A 22,118-nucleotide genomic window follows, 5' to 3' on the forward strand; every position below is an offset into this window, starting at 1 on the left:
GAAGAGTTTCCTGGTCATTCAAAGTCCAGCAGATATAAATTTATTCATCAAGGTTTTCTTTCATGTAGTTTACACTTTACATATAGGCTGGTTTCTTCATTATACGCATAATCTTCATGATAGTATTTTAAAAAATCTCAATCCAGTTGTACTGCGTGAGAAAGATCTAGGAAAAGAATATAAAATAACATTAACATTTTCAGTATCTTAAATTCCTTAAACAACAGGTGGACATACAGTACTAATCATCCGACTAAATAACGAAGTACATTCAAAGCTGTGGCCTTCAGAGTCGATTCATTCATTCTTCATTAAGATCACAAATATTTGTATAATATGTTTTACTGGCTCAATGTCCAATGGCAAAAAAAAAAAAGTAAATGTTCCACTTGTTGCTGTTTGATGACAGAAACGACATGAAATAGCTCAGAATCATTTTGGCAGAGAGAAGAAAATGTTCTAAAGAAACTGTTGTATCATGAAATCAGACTCGGTGAGTATCAGTGAAGTGCGACAGGCTGAAGCCAAGCTGATTCTGAGCATTTGAAGGACTTTGTGTTGTGTTGTTGTAAACGGGCCGCTGAGATCATGTGCAACTGTGTGAACAACGGCAGGACTGTTGTCTCTGAGCTTCTGATGAATCAGAAGATTTAAATAAAAGGTAGGTAGAAACAGCAGCTGTCAGTCACTGTGATGTGGCAGCACGGAGCGTGAATCCCTTCGGTCAACTTAGGAGGGAAAAGTCAAAGTCAGCAAAGATTTCTTGCTGCTGGGCAGTGAGGACGCAGGTTGTTTGTGGGAGGGTGAGGACTGGCTTGAGGCGAGTGAACTCATTGTCAAAGTTACTGACGTCCTTTGGCGCTCTGATGACGGGCAGGAAGGGAGGTTTCACCTTTTTGGCCAGGAGAGCCCCCCAGTCCATTCCCTGTTAATGAAGAAGAAGAATGACTTTATTGACAGTATATATATTATTATTATATATTTTTACATACACACACTGAATTCGTCTTCTGCATTTGACCCATCCTTAGTTGAACACACACATGCAACACCCGGCAAATTACATGCAGTGAAACACACAGGAGCAGTGGGCAGCATCAAGCGCCCAGGGAGCATACTGGGGGTTAAGTGCCTTGCTCAAGGGCACATCAGTCAGCTAATGAAGGGGGGGGGGGGGGGGGGGCATTTTTCGCATTAATCACTCCACCACACCCAAGTTTTTCCTGCCCGTCCGGTGGGGGAATCGAACTGGTGACCCTCCGATCACAAGCCGCTTCTCCAACCTCTAGGCCACGGCTGCCCCAGTGTCGCAGTGTCGCGAAAAAAAAAGGTGATCAAAACTTCACAATAAATTGACATTATGATCTGGTTTCAATGTACAGTCAGTACTCTGGATGTGCTAAAGCTGGTGCATAACAAAAAAAACGTAGAAACATTTTAAAACAAGTCCCAAGATTCTTCAATAACCCCATCAACATTGCTTTGCCGTGAACCTCCAGAAATGTTTTGGGAACTCTCAGCTGACTTTCCATCAGCACGCGGGTGAAGTAGATAATGATTGTACTTTTATTTTTGGATGAACTGTTCATTTCATGGCAGCAGCCATCGTGACAGTTTTCAATTATGCGCTTTTTATGCTTTAACAAATAAAAATGTCTGCTGTGGGGGAAAAAAAGGGGGTTTGTTTGTGGTTTGTGAACGGCGCATCATAAAGGAATAACATATTTCCAACAGCATGACGACAAGTTAGATTTTACTCTTCAACTGACATCCCATCTGCTTTAACGGTAACTTACTGTTGTCAGCAATATTATACACATGCATAAATCTATTAAGTGATCAATGGAAGTCCAATGCCTAGGTCTCCAAAACTGAATACTACTATACTTCTACTCTGAGCACAGCTGGTTTCTCAATAGATAAGCTCTATTGTGAAAAAGTGAATCTTCAAAAAAAAGCCCTAAAGCAGTGGAACTTGACTGCCTCGTCTCTGAAAGGCAATCCGAGCTCTAAGAGTAGGGAAAAATCTTTGAGATAAAGAAAGAGCTAAATAAAATACTTCACAGCTGTTTATGGTCCTAAAAATGAAATTATGCTTGCATGAGTTGAAGCTCTAAAGAACATTCAAGCCAGAGACTTCTAATGTTTTGGAAAGGAAGGAGTTACAGTGTAAGGTGTTCAGTAGTGCCTGGCCAGATAATAACCTGAAAGAATTTGTGTCTTTTGATCTGTGAGGCATCTTCCTCTCCTGCTCCAAGCCTCATCTCAGGATTTTTCTGCAGCAGCTAAAAAAAATAAAAAAAAACACAGTGAGAGCAACGAAGGGGAGTCAGAACGACCAGACACATAAGCCTCAGAGCATTCAGAACACTGGATTGTAATCAAATCCGGACTGAAATCAATAATGTTGATGCGTGTTTACAGGCTTGAACATGAGAGTGATTCTGTCATCTAAAGAGACTGCGAGAAAACCACAAACCTTTTGAATGAGGGACACAGAGTGGGCAGAAAGGAAGCGAGGGTAGCGTACATCATCGTTGACGATGCTGTCAAACACCTCCTCCTCATCATCACCTGGGAAAGGAGACTGAAAGAGAGTACAAACTTTACACTCCCTGATTTTAAGGGATTTGTTCAGGTTTAGTTTTTTTTCCAATTCTTACACCAGTAATCACATACACACAGTTTGTTCACTGTAACTGTTCCTTCAGCTGCTGCTGAGCTTCCTTATCCCATCCTAACGCAGCTTCCCTCAGCCTTACAAGTCAAGTCAAGTGTTATTTATATAGCCCAAAGTCACAAATCAGAATGCCTCAGTGGGCTTTACAGTCTGTACAGTGTAAGTGTGTTTAGACCGTCTCTACCAATATGGACAGACGTGCACAACATATTGCAATCAGAGAATATACAGATTACAGACACGCTTCACACAGCTTCACAGCGAGTTTCAGCTCATTGTTTAGCCGTCCAGCTCACAACTTTACTTAACACTGCTTAAGGCTGCAGCAGGTAGCGGTTTTCAGCCAAAAAAAAAGCTCCAAGTATTTCCCTCAAAGACTTGGTAGAGACCAAACTACTTTGAATACTGGACTTGACGGGCATACAAACGCCACGTGTAAGCAGTTGTGTGCAAACAGGTTCATCTATAACATCAGTTTAAAAGCTGTCATATGTCAGTGCTGTGTTCTAAATTAGTTTCTGCTGCCACTTTCTGCCAGTTGCAGGTTATTGCAGTTTGAAGGGCCTTACCATGTATACAGTGCATATTAGCAATTAGTCAAAAAAAAAAAAAAAAATACTACAAACTAATTGCCATGCAGTGAAACTGGGACCTTTGAGCCCCATGCTCCCTTGAGCAGTAGCCTGCTTAGCCTTGATCAGTTTGGTAACTGCCATGTTTATACTGACCTCCCCCACCAGCATCTCATAGATGAGGACCCCCAGACCCCACCAGTCCACACTGCGGGTGTAGTTGTTGTCTGTCAACACCTCTGGGGCCAAAAACTCGGGTGTACCACAGAATGTTGAAGTGCGGTCGCCGTGGCCCATACCTACACACAGGACAGCTTGACTTAGGACGTTGCTGCAGACACATGTAACAGTGATTACACACTCTACTAACAGAAATAGATTTCCGTTAGTAGAAATCTATTTGTGTTAGCATAATAAATCCTTGCGAGAGTTTGACTTTTACTGGACCTTGAAAAATGACATAAAATTGTCATTTCTTACCTTCTTTGCACAGGCCAAAGTCGGCTATCCTGACAAAACCATCTGCATCCATTAGCAGGTTATCTAGCTTCAGATCCCTGACACACACACACACACACACACACACAAAACAAAAATGCTTCATACTCCAACATAAAGCACATAAAGGTATGAAATTATGCTGTTCTGTAATTATGAGATGGACTCACCTGTAAACTATTTTGTTTTGGTGGAGAAACTCAAGGCCGAGCAGGACGCACGAGGAATAAAACCTTAAAACACAAAGAAAGAGAAAGAGAAAGAGAAAGAGAAAGAGGTGGAAACAACATAAACAATCCTGTGCTTTAGCTTCATGTCTCTGTTACTGTGGTGTTCAGAGTGCGATGTGTGCTTACAGGGTCTGTTTCTCAGTGAAGATGCTGTTGTGAATGTGCGTCATGAGGTCTCCTCCGGGGGAGTAGGCCATCACAAAGCACACGTGGTCCGCAGTCTGGAAGCAGCCGTAAAGGTTCACCAGGAAAGGATGCTTGGAGACGTTGATCACTTCAAAGATCCTCTTCTCACAAATGAGGCTGAGCACAAACACACACGGTCAGATGGAGAGACAGCTTTACTGAAAACAAACTAGCGTTCAACATGACGAGCTCTAACGGGGAACCCCTATAAAATATCATGAGACGGATTAAAAAAGAAGCAGCAGACAGCAGGATGTCCTCATTTTTTATCTTTAGTATGGATCAGTTCCCACAATATTCAAGCCTAGACTTCTCATAATACAACCAGATAGAATCCTTCCCTCCTTCTTGCATGGTAAAGGGCAATATCTAGCAATCTTTACACCTCCGGGTTTGACACAGGCTTTCAGCTATTAATGTGTCATCTCCAAGCACAAGCCAACACAACCCTGTTGACATAATCTGGGATTATTTAAGTCACATAAGACATTGTGCAGCTGTTTTTATATGCTTTATATGCTCGCACTAAACATGACAAGCAAATTGCTTGCTTTTATGTATAAATTTGGTGGTGTGTCCCTTTGATAGTTAAGCATATTTCAATTTAGTGTCATTATCCTGATGCTGATTTGAGCTTTTAGTAACTAACTGGTGCTCTTAAGAACTCAGAGATGCTGGTCAAAGAACAATATTTTCAATGCATAAAAAGAGAGCAAATTCACATCATTTTAGATCACATCCAAGTTAGCTTACTTTTCATTTAAGCACTGCTTTTCTAAACGACTCTGAAATCACCCTTAAGCGCCCTGTCTCGTCTTTACCACTTAGTCCTGAGTGATAAGTCTCTGTTCATTCATTTTCATACTTCAGGGACATGAAATGAAACCAACTGCTGCCTGGAACACAAATCAACATCAAAATGCAGACAGCAGCATGTGGCAGCGTTCAGCACGGACATCATTCAGTCATCCAGTCAGCTTTGGGTCTAAACTCGACTGGTATCATGAAGCTGGCAGATAACCTGCTCCACAACAGGTTAATGTCAGAGGATCTGATCAAACCCTGATGACAGTCAGACCACTGACCAATCAGATCACTAGAAAACATTGAGCCATAGTACCTATGGGATCATAAAATGCACAAAAGTACTGAGCTTGCATTGATATTTGAATAAATGAGTAGATTCACTTTGCTGTTGCAGGCTTTCAGTGTCTGTTTATTACAAATATCATATATAAATCATCTCAGCAAGCTATAATCAACACCGACTTTTTTTGGTATACCTTTTGTTTTAGTTCACTCTTCATTTCTTTTGCTTGTATGCGAGTTAAACTTATCACTAAGTTTATTCCTTCTGTCACTGCATGTCACGACAGAGTGAGACTTTACTATGCTCACAAAGAATATGCAATGACGATTATAGCTACTAATTTATATAACGGAGAGTCCTTTACATTAATGACAGAATTCCTGTAGATTCTTTTACACTTAATTCCATCACTCCAGCGCAGAATAACATCTGGTGACTTTGTAATGAAAACTGGAAATAAAAAGTATATGAACTATTGTCCTCTGGCAGGTAAATAATCCACACATAGTTAATTAGCATCATGTCAGTCAGACAGAGCACATTAGGTGTGAACCACTCTCTCCTCTCTGCTTTGGCTGCACAAATACATCAGCATGTTATTCTCAGTGAAGACCGCTAACCCAAAGAGCTCCAGGCTAACCTGACCCTGCTCTGTGATAAAGGCCCAAGGCGCAGTCACATGTTTAAATGCTTTCCATTGGGAACATTAAAGAGCAGCAGAAAGAAGCATTAGCACTCCGGTGTTGTTTCCAATAAACTAACTGAGGGACCGCTTACCTGTCGACTTCATCACGTGTCACGATGTCTCCTTTCTTCAGGGCTTTGATGGCGTAAAGTTTGCCCGTCTTCTTAAACTCTGCTAGCAGCACCTGGGATTGGCACAGCAGAAAAGCACATTTACTTTCATATCTCGCTTTAAAACATTTGCCGATGGGAGCTGACAGGAAATGAAGGAAGTGAGAGATGGTGTATGACATCTAACAAAGGGTCGGACTTCGACTGGGGAGGCTATGATTGCCCAGTCAGTGTCCTGAAACTCCACCAGGACACCTCTCAGCGATTAATCAAGCGCTTTGCTCGACTCAGTACACTGCCATGATGTTTTTACAGAACAAATTAAGGTACATGCACACCTTTCCAAAGTGACCTCTTCCCAGAACTGAAATGCAGCTGAAGTCTTCGATCTGAAGTCCTCCCTCCCTGCTGCATGAGAGAACAGAGGAGCACAATTTTTTGATTTTTTTTGGGGGGGGGGGTTTGCAGCTGAAAAAAAAACCTTCTCAGCACAGATAACATGAATAATAAAAAAAAAATTATAAATGGCATCCTGCTAGAAGAAAACACTTTTCTTACTTACAGAACCACACCACTGTGTTACGTTAGAACTCTACATTTGTTTTAAAATTATATATTTAAAAAATTCAAATTGACAGCTTCAACTGTCGCACTCAGGAACAAATCAATACTTTTAAACAAAAATAAATAAATAAATAATAATTTCCACAATTCTACTCAGTATAAGTTACCGTGTGGATGGATGAATCGAGGGCTGGCGTTGGGGCTTTGGGCTCTTGTTCTCACCAGGAGACTAGTTTTCAGACAACAGAGATAAATTGACAAATCAGCTGAATAATTCAGAAAACTGAATTTAAATAAAAAACAAACAAATCAACATTTGTTTAGAGAGTAACAGAGACCTATGAGTTCTCTGCCATTAGCCCCTGGTTTCAGTGGTATTATCTCACTACTTAAGCGTTTGTCACAGACCAGCTGACTTACTTACCAGTGGAGAGTCCTTTGCGTTCTTTCTTGTGCGATGAGGAGATCTTCCAGGATGTTGATCAGCAAAATTTAGGCTCACCACAGCAGCTTCTCTGAAAACCCAAGGAGAAATACCTTATGGCTGTGCTGGTGTTCATAATGTTGACCAGCTTCAGAAAATGACTGTTGAGTTCCTACATTTCTTTGATCTCCTCAATCAGAAAATAAGTTTTAGCCACACAAAACACAACATAAAACATAACGTTAAAAAAATAAGAACCTAGCCAAAAACATGAAAAACATAACACTGAAAGTACTTCCAGGCCTTTGCATTGGTAGCTTTTCTCTCCGCAGCTGGCACCTCCAAAAATCATGTAAATTTACAGCATGCCTTTTCACTCTGACAACTGTTGTGGCCAAAGCGGCACTTTCACATCTGCTTTCAAATTTCTGTTCAACTGCTTTCAAATTATCTCTCCAGGTTAAGAACAATATGCCTTTGTTACACATTTGCCAGGTTCTCATTTTATTTCAACAACACTTCTTAGTAGAATGCCTTCATTGTTGGTTTTGATCCACCCAGGGGATTTGTGTGTAATAAGAAAAATAAAGATAATATAAAATCACAGCCATTATCCTCTAATAAAGCTTATTTTTATAAGCTTGTACACTATTATTATACAACAACTATGTCTTACTTCTCTTAACTCTGAATGTAAGTCAGTGTTGCTATCAGCCCTCCAAAGAAGTCACATTCTTTCTAGTCAGAAGAGTCAGATATCATAAGTGGGTAAAAAAAAAATAGCCTCAAGTCACTGTGGAAAGCTAAGCAAAAAAGTTCATAGCTCACTTTTGTAACATCTCTTTCATAAATGTGACAAAGAGATGTTTCTGGGTCACAGTGTCTGCAGACACCACAGAGCCTTACCCTGCCGGAGAAGTGGTGGATGATGTGGGGCCGGCATTAGTGCCAGTTAATGGAGGGCTCATGGGTTCCAGGGAGCTGCAGGGAGGCAGGATGCTCATCATCAAACGTCCCCAAGTGGCAAAGTTCATGTTCATCTGGGCAGCACGCAGGAAGTCCTTCCCTGTGAAGAGCAAAAAAAATGTTACAAAAATGTTAAAATGTTCCATGTTACAATCTCAGGCTGAAAATTAATGAAATGTAAAATTTATTCAAGTGACCTTTGTGCAAAAAAATTAAGAAGCGACAGTAATATTAAAAAGGTCAAAGTTCTTTTTTGGAAAATCATAGCTGTTTGACTTAAAGCGATTTTTATTCTACTGATGATAAAATTAATCAGTTGGTCACCATTTCTATGGAAATAGAATCGAATCCAATTATAACAACCTGCCATGTTTGTCCTTTGTAATGTATGATGTTTATTGCATGTATGTTTCTCTCTCTCTCTCTCTCTCTTTCGTCCTCTCTGTCCTGTCTACCTCTTCTTTCCCCCCCTTCACCCAGCCGACTATCAGCAGGATAGTTCATCCTTTCAAGCCTGGTCCTGCTCAAGGTTTCTTCCTGTTAAAAGGGAGTTTTTTCCTTGCCACTGTCTGCTTGGTGCTATGTAAATAAACTGCAATAAATTGAAATTGAAATTGAATTGAAATATGTTTTAGTATCATCTTTGACATTTCTGTAGGTTTGTGATTTAATGTCCTCCTTCTCCTCCTATATAGCGATAGCCCTCATGTTAATGAACCTATAACATCCGCAGAATTAACAGGACAGGATGCAGAATGAATAAATGTTGCTACCTTTTTCTTTAGGGAAAATTCTCCTCTGCCTCTGGAGTTTGGAGTGCCGCTCAATGACAGGACTGATAAATGTCACCTGGAAATGAACGGAATGATTCATGTATTCATTTCATTTGTGGTTGTGCCATAAAGATATGCTGACTGCTTGGGATTATTTTAGTCCCAACATCCTTTTTTGTGGCTGAGGACACAGATTAGAGCTTTTCATTTGTATGGTGTAACAATAATAATGACATTCAAAATCAAATATGAATTGATTTGATAATAACTCTGAAATGAGAAATGCGGGTACAAAATTCAGCCCATTATTTTAAGTGTGGTGGATTATAAAACCACAAAAGGCATCACAGGACTAAAGGTTAGATATGAAAGTCGGAACCTCAATGAAGAGGACGCCCTGAGGCTCCAGCTGGAGACACATGCCATGTCGGCGGTTATCCAGGAAGTCCTCCAGGCGCAGGAACTTCAGCCCACTTAATGCTCGCCAGTCTCTCCAGTACACAGCAATTTCAAGCTCCCTGGACTGGATCAACAAATATTAAGTGTTGATAATCTCATTTAATCAAGTAACATTTTTACATTTACTGACTGGATTATTACATTTGGACCAGAAAAGAGATAACTGAGAGTTCTGCAAAGACACAAAAAAATTCATACTGTTCTTTAAAGGGGTATCCAGGTGATTTAGCACTGTGCGTTTATAAAGCTGGTGGACTCACAAGAGACAGATTTAAAAAAAAAAAAAAAAAAAAAAGGAATGGAGAAAACTCAAAGTAGCATAGGCACATATATTTTCATTAGAAGCAGGAGGGAAGAAGTCCACCTCATTCTAACTCTATGCCCCAAGGCTGTATAATCTCCCAGTTCACAATGAGAGAGCCCTGATGACATCACTGTGACATCATCAGGGTCATTTTCTCAGACTTGACAAAGCTTCTCCTGAGCCAAAGGAGACATGATACAAGTGTTCTTACTTGCTGCGTAGCACTCCCTATGATCAACAAACAGACATGTATGCGTAAGGTCGGTCACTTCCCCTCGAAAGTTTCGAGGCTTGCTGTTAAACACAGGGAATAAGAGCTGGATGTTCAGTTCGATATCAGAATCCAAGTCTTAAACGCAGATGTCGAACATGTGTGGGTCAGATTAGAGCAAATGTCAGAGGATTAGCACTGGGATTACATGAGTAGAGTATGATGGAATAGGAGTCTAAGAGAGTATCAGACACATACTTGGTCATTGTGACTCATTGAGGGACAAGACGCCACAGTCCTGTTCCTATGCTGTTAACAGATGTTCAACATTAGGTGTTATTGAGAGGATATTTAACAATAAGCTATCTAGGCTAAGAGAGCCAGCCACAGTGTTGGTTTAACAACAGTGTTGCTACAGGCTATCATCTAGAAAGCAGGAAGCCACTTTTGTACAGTCAAATTAGTGTTTACTTTCCCATATCAACACACTAAAATAAGAAAAATTGATGGGCCATTTCATGGTTAATCTATCAGCCCATTTGATGGAAGAGATAGAAATTTAATATCGAAAACAAGACACATTACTGTAGAATGAAAGCATTTTCACACAGTAATTTTAACATTTTTCAGTTACTGTGGACAGTTTCCTTCTGGACTGAACTTGGTTATGATGCAATTAAATAAATTGTAGTCCAGTTAGCTTCAGAGTCACCCCGGTACTTTGAACTGAGGTGGATTGTTGCTGTGGTCACTTAATACAACGTTCTTATCAGTTTCCCCACTTGCTTACCTTGTCTCAAAGGAAATGCCATTCCTACTTATTAAAGACATGATACACATTATAGCCTGAATAATAAAAAAAAAGAAGAAGAAGATGAAGAAGGAGGAGGAGGAAAAGAAGGCAGGCATTCATTTAGAAAATTTAGATTAATATCTGTGCCGTTTCATTTTTTGGAAATAAAAATGCTGTAATATGGATCGTGATTACTAATTATTTTCCATTATCCGAGCATGGCCGATAGAAAGAGCTTTGTGCAGGAGATCAGTCAATTAAGGGAACTTGGGATCTCAATAACATTTTGTATTTTAGCAATACAAGGCCAGCCTCTAGGTTTCAGCTTTGGCCTTCCAAGGGACAAAGTCTGGGCATTCCTGGTTTTAATCTGCACTGAACAAACAGAGCAAAACATTATCTTTAGTAATTATTTAAAATCAACAGAGCGGGATCTTTTATCTGACAGAGGCTGACTAAGCACAATCTCACAGATGCATCAGTTACTAGATTCAAGTCACCACCTCAAAGCTAAAACGGTAGCTTTTGCTACACTTTAGACTGTGTATTCAAATAAGCCTTTTAGACTTAATTCTACCCAGACAACAACACCATCGCCATCCATCTATCATCTACCAACGCTGTCTCACTGTCAAGAGACAGTTTCTCAGCAATGATGTTTTCACCCTAAAAGCTTTAGTGCAGTAACCATTTGAAAAATGCAGTTATAGCACAGTTGTGTTGTTGAAGTGAAAGCCACTGACCCGTTCCAGTTCGATGCTGAAGCTCTGGCCCCAGGCCTCAGTGCCCAGCTGTCTCCAGTGTGTGCGGCCAACTATCCTGTTGTCCACTTTCAGCACAACACTTACCTCCGCTGAGGAGACACACATACAAACTGTTACACGCACTAACTCATGAAGACCAATAAAGGTTCTTACAGTGTGGATATCTAGAGAAACATATAGTGTTAGAGAGACTGCTCAAGTCAAAAAATAATGTTCCTGTCAACCTAACAAATGTCTGGAAATGTCTGCAATTAGGGTGTGGGGACATTTCCCCCTCACTTTTTTAAAATCCTGTTTTTGTTCCTCAGACACTTTCATTTAATCTCATCTCAACAATCTCTTTAAACAGAGTCTTCAGTGTCCCCAGAGAAGAAAAGAGAAGAGATAATTTAACCATATTACTCATCTGGGTTGCCTTCAGTTATCACTGTGAGCTCGTGGTAAATCCTTTTACCGGTACATTCTAACAATAGTTACTGTACATATTATTATCACGTGTTATGACATGTCATTATACTTTCTTAAATATTATTAATATATCCATATATTAACTTTATTGCAATAACAAATTACTTAATCTTGTAAAAACGTTCATGAACAGCACTGAGCTCAGTCTTGACATGAGTTGTTTTTTTTTCCTTCTCAGGTCACACAAGAGCTGCCATAAACCTCTGATAAGTGGATCTTTATGGAGCTGAAATGTAATCTGAGAGAAAGTTTACCGATTGTTATGAACTCAAAAAATTACCCAGCCTCATCTACATGTTCTGGGCTATTTTGATCCACTTTGGGCTTACAGTTTTACATTAGTCAAAGTTAAAGTAGCAGCATTAGTCATTATTTGTTTGAGTGTTGACTTACAGGACAGGTCATCAGCCTTCATCTTGCCATTAGCACTGCGTCCTGATAGACCGGCTCTCACCTTCAGAGACTTTCCATCTGAGAGGCTTCCCGGGGTGGTCGAGACACTGGTCACGCGACCACGGCCCGGAACCGACTCCAGCAGGTCTTGGCAGCCCTTCAAACAAACCTCCAACCGACCTGAGGAAAAACATTTCAGTTTCAAGCTATCCATTCAGTGTTGAGAAAACATTAAAGTTTAATGGGAAAAAGTCATTTAGTTGAGGAGTTGAGGGACACTGGAGAATATTAGTAGTGACCTGTTAGACTGGCTGGTTTGAAGAAGGAGCAAGAAGAAGAAGAGGACGGAGTGCTGGATAGCTTCTTTGGTGTGCCGTAGGAAGGCGAGGCTGCCGACGCTAGTTCCTCTTTTATGGCAGCACATTTGGGATGGTCCTGAGGCAGCTCACTTAAACGTCTCTCCAAGGAGAGACGTAACAGATCCACCTTCTGAGATGACTCTTGCATTCGCGCCTGGGCCTGATGAACACATAACAATCATAAAGAGCGTAGCCTGGCTCAATCTTTCTTTCAATTTTGGAATTTTATTTTGGGAATACTGGATAGTGACAGCAGAGACACATAACAGAAACATGGGGCAGTATGACATAACTCCAGTCATTAAGGTATTTCATTAAGTAGTAAAACTAGTTAAACAAATCTACTATTTATCCATCCATCCATTTTCTATACCGCTTATCTGTCAGGGTCGGGGGGGAGCTGGAGCCTATCCCAGCTGACTACGGGCGAGAGGCAGGGTTCACCCTGGACTGGTCGCCAATCAATCGCAGGGCCAACACACAAAGACAGACAACCACACACTCTCACACTCACACCTAGGGGCAATGTAGAGTAGCCAATTAACCTAATGTGCATGTTTTTGGGATTGTACCTGGAGAAAACCCACGCAGGCACAGGGAGAACATGCAAACTCCACATAGAAGGTCTCAGACTGGGATTCGAACCTGGGACCCTCTTGCTGTGAGGAGACAGTGCTAACCACTGCACCACCGCGCCTCCTCCTCATCACCACCTGATTTCCTCCAGACTAACCCAGTTAAACTAGTTTTGTTAGTTTTAGCTTCGATCAGTCTGACACACAACCCTCAGGGTTGAAAACCCTGAGGGTTCATTTTACTGCCGCACTGTAAACAGTGAACAGTCGTTTAAACGTTCAAATTGATCATATTTTGACACAGACTGCATATTTTTGTGTTTCTTATGTTTTTCAGTCTAAATATCTGAAGACTATTCCAATCAGTAGTCCCTGTATGTGTGTGCATGCACACGTGTGTGTGTGTGTGTGTGTGTGTGTGTGTGTCTTGGTGTTTGCCTTATATTGTTTTACACAGACAACATGCACCTAACACTGGCATTTGGGTTCAAGCAATTTCGCTTCTAAGTTTGGTGTGCCTCTCCCTTCAATGTTGTACAACTTTAAGCCATGAGTGTTACCTTGTGGTAAGCAGTAGTAGTAACACTTTAACTGATGGGGTGCACATTAGAATGGCATGGCATTGTCATTACCACGACATGACACCTGTCATGAATACAAATGAGTCTCAAGTGTCATTCTGTCAATTATGTCATTTTCAATACAAGGCTTTATGTGAGATTGTTAGGACAACTTGTTAACCAAGATAACATAACCTGTAAAACATCCTCTGTGGAGGAATCAGAGTGTGAGGCCACAGGGAAAGCCCCACCCATATTGCTTGCAGAGGTTGCTGAGGTAATCGAGAAGCCTCTCGCTCCTCGCAAGGCGCCAGCTGCGGGTGAGACTCTACCTGAGATGCTGAAGGCTCTGGAAATTGTTGGGCTGTTTTGGCCTACACACTAGCTCACAAGGACAGTAAAATGGAACGTGAGGTGGACAGGCAGACTTATGAGTAGGTATTGTACTGGACCGTTGTGGTGAAGGTGAAGGTGTGTCTTTGTTTAAAATCAAGTTGTCAACATCAATTTTGCATTAAAAATGACAGAATTGACCAAATGACCCTTAATCGTCATAAATGGTCATATACATTCATTAAGACTCCTTCAGGGTCCTGTCATGGTTATGAAGGAGTCATATCCCTTCAAATAAAGTGCTACCACAGCATTTTTTACTACTTCCTCTCTCTTTAAGTGCTACTGAGATAAAACCAATGAACCTAATGAGGATGAATCTTGTCAGCTACAGCAGTGATGTATCTACTGCACAGTGGTGGTCTGAATAATATGTGATGCAAGTGTGGGCTATTCAGTTGGTACCTACCTCTGCAAGTATGCGACGGTCCTGGATCTTACGACCGCTCAGCTGCTTCACCACGTTCTTGGCGCCTTCTACCACAGCCGCTTCAATCTTCATGTGGTGCATGAGTTCAGCCACTCGCAGCTCCAGAGGACTGATCATCTCCATGGGGTGACCTGAAGGCAGGTGGAGTAGGTCAGACTTGGGCATCATCAGCAGATATGAGAACAGATACAGTAAGCACCACTCTTTTAAGAGTTTTGTATCCAAGTTATTACATACTTATACTTTCAAGAGACATTTGCGCCCAACAGCAATACGTGCCCTTCCCTTCACTTGACTTTTTATAGTGTGTGCTGTTGTTGTTTGTAAGAGGAACTGTACATGTATGTGTTGTAAGATTTACCATTTGAGCCATCCCGTTCTCCATCTCTGGCTTGACTTTTTATAGTGTGTGCTGTTGTTGTTTGTAAGAGGAACTGTACATGTATGTGTTGTAAGATTTACCATTTGAGCCATCCCGTTCTCCATCTCTGGCTTGACTGACTTTGATTATCTGCATGCGCAGCAGCTCGATCTTCGTGCGGCTGTCCTGCAACATTTGCTGGGCTGCAGATAGCATCTTTCTATCCTGGAAAGCAAAATGGACAACCACATTGCTTCAACTGATGAATAAAACTAATTAAGAGGTCTAATTATTACTTAAGAGTTAAAATATAAACGTCGGCATGCTGTATTAAATGTTCCTGCTTTTGTTCAAAAAGCGAGCGTTACGGAGTCGTAAGTGAGCAAATTGCCACGCAACTTCTACAAAATCAAAAATAAATTAACAAGTTCCTTTTTACACATGATCCAGCCAACATTGCAGGAACGAGTATGTAAAGGGTTGTGTCCATTTGCGTGGAGCGAGAGAACTAATCATAAGGCTCTACTGATGATGTCATTGCATCCATGATCCGTGGAACATTGGCGCTGGACAAAAACAGCTGTTCGGCTGCCATGTTATGGCACTTAGCATCCCCTAAGTGTTGCATTATCACCATCTGCTGGACTGGCCCTTGCCCCCATCTATTCTGGAATTGCCGAGTCATGTGTGAAAAGGAACAAGATGGAAATGTAAACAACACAACCTGTGCACAACAGTGTGTGTATGTTTTCAGTCCTTTCACCTATCCCATACTCAAGACATCCTGCTGACAAACAAATCCTCACTTATGCCATACATTACATTTCTCTCTGTACTACTTATACTGATTTCATTCCTTTGAATTTCAATTTCAATTTATTTATATAGCACTTTCTACAATCAAAATTGTCTCTAGATGCTTTACAGAGACCCTGAGCCTGAACCCCCGAGCAAGCAGACAGTGGCAAGGAAAAACTCCCTTTTAACAGGAAGAAACCTTGAGCAGGACCCGGCTTGCAAGGATGAACTATCCTGCTGATAGTCGGCTGGGTGAAGGGGGGAAAGAAGAGGCAGACAGGACAGAGAGGATGAAAGAGAGAGAGAAAGAGAGAGAGAGAGAGAGAGAGAGAGAGAATGCAATACATGCAATAAACATCAAAAATTACAAAGGACAAACATGACAGGTTGTTATAATTGGAATTCTGAAGACTATGTATTGTATGTATTTGTTTTTTAGCTGAGAAGTTGTTTAAGTTAGTTAGAATAGCACTACATAGAAGAACAACGTGGGCAGATGTTGACAGTAGACATTGGGTTTGCAATACTTTAATTCCTTACACAAGATAGAGCAGAACTGAGCATTTAAAAACACAAAAGGAGTGAAACAAAACTAGACAGACACTAAGAAGATAAATGGAGAGAAATGAATAGTGAGCTCAGGAGGAAATTTACAAAGTCAGTGACAGTGGAGTTCATGCTGCTACCCACTGAGAAAAAGAAAGAAATACTTTCTGCTGCCGCCAGCAATTTACCACATGAGTCAGTGTCAACTCACTGCCACAGACAGACTATACTAAAGGGGCACCTCCATCACCAGGCGTGTGTTGATGCGTTCTGTACCTTGACTGAGCTGTTGGTGTAAGTCTGAATCATGTTGTCAGCACCCTGTTTGACTTTGGTCTCCATGGTAAGCTGTTTCTTCAGGGTTCTGAGTCGACTGGCCAATGGTGACGTGACCTCTTCCCACTGACACGATTCTGCTGACTGGTTGTCTTCTTCCTCCAAGTAACCTGCATCAAAATATTCACATGGTGGTTTGGGATTAGATATCTTATTTAATTTTTGCATTTTAAGCGTGAAGAATACAATATACGCCACATAACTGTGTTTGTGGGGAGGATGTTAAATCTTGTATACTTGTCACAAAGGTTAGAGTTACACAAATGGGAACATAGAGGTTCACAAACATACATATCCCATTAATATGTGCATGTACGCCCATCCACATATATACAGTACATGTAAATACCTGCAGCTGTGTACACACAAATACATGTATATCGGCATTTGCATGCAACTCACTCAGACCAGTCTTTCAGTAAACTGGAGGTTCTCTCTAGGTAATCCACCGATTCCACCAGGAGCTAGCTTGAACACCTTTCAGTTGAGAAATATAACCTGATCAGCCACAACATAAACACCACCTGCTTCATATTTTATAGGTCCCCCTTGAGCTGCCAAAAGGGCCTCTGAGGGTATTCTGTGGTCACCGGCATTGGAATGTTGGATCCTTTGAGTCCTGTAAATTGAGGGTGGGGATTATGCTTATTCTGGTGCATCCTGCATATTCTTGAAAAGGCTGGGATCTGGGCTGTCTGTAGGCCGTTGTTATGGTCCTTGAGACATTCTTGAGCGGTTTTCAAAATGTGACAGGCTACACTGTCCAGCTGGAGGGGGGCTGCTGCCGTTTCCCGCAGAACATTGCATTGTAAACATACGATTAATTTCATTCATTTCACCTGTCAATGGTTTTAATGTTGTGGCTTATCGGTGTATGGTGCTTTACTAGTCTGACCGACCGCTCTTTGTGATTTACAACATGACCAGCATTTGCCCATTTACACATACATTCATACGCTGATGGCAGAAACCAGAATGCAAGGTGGCACCTGTGATAACCATTCACACAAACACTCCCACTCCAATGGAGGAGCCATTGGGAGCAATATGGGATTCAGCTTTATTCCCAAGATACCCAATGACCTCCACTTTTAAGACTACATTTAAAACCTTTCTGTTTAGTAAAGCGTATAGTTAACCTCAAACAAAGTGTGTAGGCCTGGTAGGTGTAGTTACAGTCACTTCTTGACAGATAGCCACAGGTAGAATAGGTCTGACTAACTGTTAATCTTTAATCTCTATCATAGCTACGCTGCTATAGGCCTATGCTGCCGGGGGACACAAACATGATCCACCGAACAGTTCCCCCACCTCCCTAATACCACCACCATCTCTACTCCCCCACCTCCTCATCTCTTCTTCCTCTCCCCTTCTCTCCCCTCATCAGATCAACATATGATTCACTTTTTTATGTCACTAACTGTGTGTCCAGTTCTCCTCGTAGTTTTGTGTCTCTCCCTCCCTTTCTTTCTCTCTCTGTATCTTTCTGCAGGTATCTCTCCATCCAGATCTACATGTTGAACTGCATCCGGCCCTCTGACAAACCCAGTGTCTACTGTCAACATCTGCCCACGTTGTTCTTCTATGTAGTGCTAATATAACTAACTTAAACAACATATCAGCTAAAAAACAAATACATACAATACATAGTCTTCAGAATTCCAATTATAACAACCCGTCATGTTTGTCCTTTGTAATGTATGATGTTTACTGTATGTATGTTTCTCTCTCTCTCTCTCTCTCTCTTTCATCCTCATCCTTTACACAGCCACCCCAGTTCACAGTTCCACAACAAATAAATTATTCAGTCATGACTAACACAGTTATGCACATTATGCCAAATCAGAGGTGTTAACAGTCACCTTTGCAAGTCTGAGTCACATACGCTCTACATATAATCTTATTTTGAATGATCTTGTATATGTCACCTTTGGATATATGTGTATATGTCTAATCTTCACTTTAGAGGCCCACTGAGAGGAAGGACACACAAGACTTGTGGGAATAAAACATGTAGATCTGTAAATATGCGTGCCTCACTCAGTCATAATAGTTGGACTGTTCAAAACTGGACAAAATGGAACACAAAGCTCTTTGGTAATGTTAAACCATTTCAGTAAAATTTTAGCATCAGAGAATGTAACAATAATGTTTTCCAAGGCAACATGTAGTCTGGATATAGACAGGAGAAATTATGGACCAAAAGTGTTAAAGAAAAGAACAGGTTTTTTATTTCTTTTATGGATAGACGTGTCCAATATTCAGCATTTTTCAGATCACCGGTATCTGCTTTTTTCCTTGTCCAGTGGAGGATAAAATAAATTCATTTAAAAATGTGCTAATTTGGCTCTAACGCAGGTGTCTTTGTCTGTCAATGTCCCACACTAACTGAATGGCACACGTCACAAGTAATAGTCTATAAACACTGTATAAACTCTATAAGCACAAGTTACAAAATAGATATAGCGGAGTAAATAAGTATTGGGCCACAAAATGTATTGGAGTGGAAGCATAAAGTAGTACAAACTGGATATACTAAGTTTAAGTACAACTACCTCAAAACTATTCTTAAGTACAGTATTTGAGTAAGCTGTACTTACATTCCATTGCTGTTTATTCTAAATTTTGACACTAAGATTTTAATCTTAACTGCAAATTTATATCTCTTCCAAAGATAAGTTATCAGTCTCCTTGATTACTAATAATCAATATCTGCCATGAAAAAAAACATATTGGTTGTTTCCTAATTTCTTTTGTATTTCTTTAAAAATGAGGCCATTTGTCAGATGAGTTGCCATTTTATCAAAATGCAGTTCAGCAAATGATCTGTTTCAGTTACCTGCGGTGCTGTCCTTCTCTGTGGCCATAGACCTGGCATTGAGCTCCTGCAGATCCCTGTGCATCTTTTCCAGCTTGCGGCTCGAGGCCCTGAGTTGGCCCTCCACATCGGCTGCACTCTTGCGATTGGTAACGGCTCGCCGCAACCTCTCAGCTGCCTCCTTAATCTTCAGCTCTCGCTGGATATCCTGCCTGAGCAGAGTACGAGCATCCTCCAAACGCTGCTGAAACTCTGGGTCAAGAATATCCCCCTCATCCAGATCCTGCAGGTTAGCGCTCTGAGGGACACACCACAACTGCTTCAATCTCTCATCCCTGTGGTTGTTATGTTTATATACTGTCAGTTATCATGTTATATTTATAAGAGTCCAGATGTCTATGTTGTTTATCTTGGGGTCTAACGGTGTCACCTATCTTTTAGATTTTTTTTTTTTTTTAACACACTCTTTCAACAAGTGTTATGAATACATACAGATTTCAGGAGCTGCACTCTGAGTAGTTTGCAATAAAGGTATTATCCACCTGGACTTCATGGATTCCAAAAAATGTTAAATTAAAAGGGAGAGCATTTAAATGTAGGCAACTGGAACATTAAAAAAGCCAGCACTAAGGCAGATCAGTAAGAGTTCAGCATTACTGAGATGATCTGAAAACACCATCTACAATACAAAGGACAAACATAACCCTTGTCTCCACCAACGTGAAAAAGAGAACAATTATATCAGAGACAAAAAAAATAAATAAATGGACGTTAAGCAGGGTGTGTCTATTGGTTGTTGCAACCAAATAAGAAAGAACAGGAACCACTAGATTAAATGGGAACAACTGTTAAGAAAGCTAAGTATTTGAAGAAGACTATTTAAAACGAGCTGTGACAGTTATATTGACAATGGATCGGCAACAATAAATGACACAATGCTTCCCCCTTGTGCGTAAAGATCCGTTTAGTGTTCTACTACAGTGCGTCAGCATCAGCCTTCTCTCAGTGTCGGGGAATTCTGTGCCGTTTCGTAACTATGGCTGAAATTAATTTGCATTTTCTAATCTATTTTCCATTAACCATTTAGTCTTAAAGAAAAAGTGCCCATGACAAATTTTGAGCCCAAAGAGACATATTCAAACGCTTTGTTTATCCAACTGCATAAATCACAAGATATTTAATGTAAAATGATGAAATAACACAAGAAACAACTTTTCGTATGATTTTTGCTTGATTAAACTTGATTAATCGATCAACAAAAGCGTTGTGGGTTGCATAATCAGCTAATGTTGTTATCATTAGTCCAGTCAGTTTATGCCACAGGCTAACAGCTGTTGAAGTAGGCTTGTCTTTTGTTCTTATTATTACTGGTATCAATTCATTTCCATAGCTATTATCATAGCTGAATTAGCCAAAGGACACACCTCCTGTCAATCACAGAAGAGTTATTGTCTTCTTTCATTAAAAGACAAGGCATATTTCAAGGTAGAAACCTATGAAATGGCACCTAGCCCTGAAATTATTTCATAATTAAGCTAGATCTTGGGAAACACTACTTTTATTTTGTTTGTTGTAATAATACAAAACAACCAAACGGTTTGTTTTGATAAATTGTCAAAACTCAAAACATAATGCTTCTTTCTCATAGCAAGGCAGAAGGTTTTGGACGGTAGCCGAAAATAAAAACAGTAAATGTAAGCTAAGGTTTATTGAAATGAAGCCTTGGAAGGCAGAAAGTGGGTGTTTGCTCAAATAAACTCACTATACCGAATCAGATCCAGGAAGGTTAACGCCATGGCGAGAAGGTAGCTTAATTCTTAGTCTTTTTCTTGATGAAACTGAGTCCTTCATATAACCTAGTAAGTTACAATAAAACGTTAGGTATTTCTCCGAGAAGCACAAAGACAAGGGAACTATGAGGAGAAGCAAACAAGACAAACAGGAAAATCCAGTGCGCCTGTCTGGTACAGAAATAACTAACATTATTTAACTACACTGAACGTCGGGTAATATTCTGTTATTTTGGCATCTAATATCAGTATGATGATTAAACTTCATGTGACAAATTCGACAACCCTGTGACATTAAATTTACCTGTAGTGTTAAACCTGACATGGTGGCTGTCACTTGGCGGTGCTGTACATTCACGCAAGCGTCAACGTCCGCTTCAGCTCCCAACAGTTTAGTTCGGGTCAGCAGCAGGTGAAAAAGGCTCCGAGGAGAAAGACACGGCTAGCTTAGCTATACTGACAGCGGCTTGTGAAATTCAACGTCTGCTAAAGGTGTTCACAGGTGCTCCGTACGTCCGCACTAACGTCCATCATGGAAACAAATCTGAGCAAAAGTTTGAATTGACTTAAAGTGTGGCTCGACGCTAAATGACGTCAATAGACTTCGGCTGGATTGGTTGGCAGTCAGTAATGACAGCGACGCCGCAGGAACCAATCACATTCTATCACGCATTGCACCTGCAAAGGTACGATGCATTCACGGGCCTATGGTCGTCTCCCATATCTGATCTAGTGCAAAATATCACATTAAAATTAATAAACATTAAATACATTGTAATAAAAAAATGAATCTATATCTTTATTGCTAATGCTAATAAATGAAAACAAACACAAACCCACTTTTTGATAATGAAAAACTATTAGTATGTGTATATAACAATGCAGATGCAAATGTGTTTTATTCGCAAATATATGGACAACGTAAGTGGAAAATGAAAGGTGAACCAGAAAAGCAACTTGTCTCAGAGTCATTAAACATGTT

At 40.6% G+C, this 22,118-nt stretch overlaps 1 protein-coding gene across 3 annotated transcripts; it reads right to left on the reverse strand.

Annotated features, from left to right (window-relative positions):
* Window positions 1-6: 6 nt before the first annotated feature.
* Window positions 7-21,738, reverse strand: pkn3 (protein kinase N3). 3 transcript variants are annotated; one of them, XM_046374876.1, is made up of 22 exons: window positions 21,441-21,738; window positions 19,368-19,644; window positions 16,469-16,638; window positions 14,950-15,073; window positions 14,467-14,618; window positions 12,470-12,689; window positions 12,171-12,350; window positions 11,289-11,398; window positions 9,158-9,301; window positions 8,779-8,854; window positions 7,946-8,105; window positions 7,040-7,130; window positions 6,783-6,844; window positions 6,390-6,459; window positions 6,034-6,125; window positions 4,107-4,283; window positions 3,921-3,983; window positions 3,733-3,809; window positions 3,409-3,551; window positions 2,480-2,587; window positions 2,205-2,285; window positions 7-925 (listed from the first exon to the last, which is right to left on the reverse strand). In XM_046374876.1, exons 1-22 carry the CDS (start codon window positions 21,459-21,461, stop codon window positions 725-727), a joined length of 2,799 nt encoding a protein of 932 aa, XP_046230832.1. In that variant the 5' UTR covers window positions 21,462-21,738; the 3' UTR covers window positions 7-724. The 3 variants fall into 3 exon arrangements, with proteins under 3 accessions (XP_046230832.1, XP_046230833.1, XP_046230834.1); XM_046374877.1 differs by having other exon boundaries at window positions 6,390-6,456; window positions 21,441-21,737; XM_046374878.1 differs by lacking the exons at window positions 14,950-15,073; window positions 16,469-16,638; window positions 19,368-19,644; window positions 21,441-21,738 and adding an exon at window positions 14,849-14,879.
* Window positions 21,739-22,118: the final 380 nt, after the last annotated feature.

The sequence above is a fragment of the Scatophagus argus genome, chromosome 20 (assembly GCF_020382885.2).
Source record: "Scatophagus argus isolate fScaArg1 chromosome 20, fScaArg1.pri, whole genome shotgun sequence".
In the NCBI taxonomy this organism is placed as follows: Eukaryota; Metazoa; Chordata; class Actinopteri; family Scatophagidae; genus Scatophagus; species Scatophagus argus.

Bases quoted from the DNA above. Each gene is read 5' to 3' on its own strand.
- pkn3 (XM_046374876.1), bottom strand. From the start codon at position 21,461: ATGTCAGGTTTAACACTACAG. The intron at 6,126-6,389 runs GTGTGCATGTAC...TGCCAATCCCAG, and splicing joins GAAGAGGTCACTTTGGAAAG to GTGCTGCTAGCAGAGTTTAA. The intron at 3,984-4,106 runs GTAAGCACACAT...TTGTGTTTTAAG, and splicing joins TTCACTGAGAAACAGACCCT to GTTTTATTCCTCGTGCGTCC.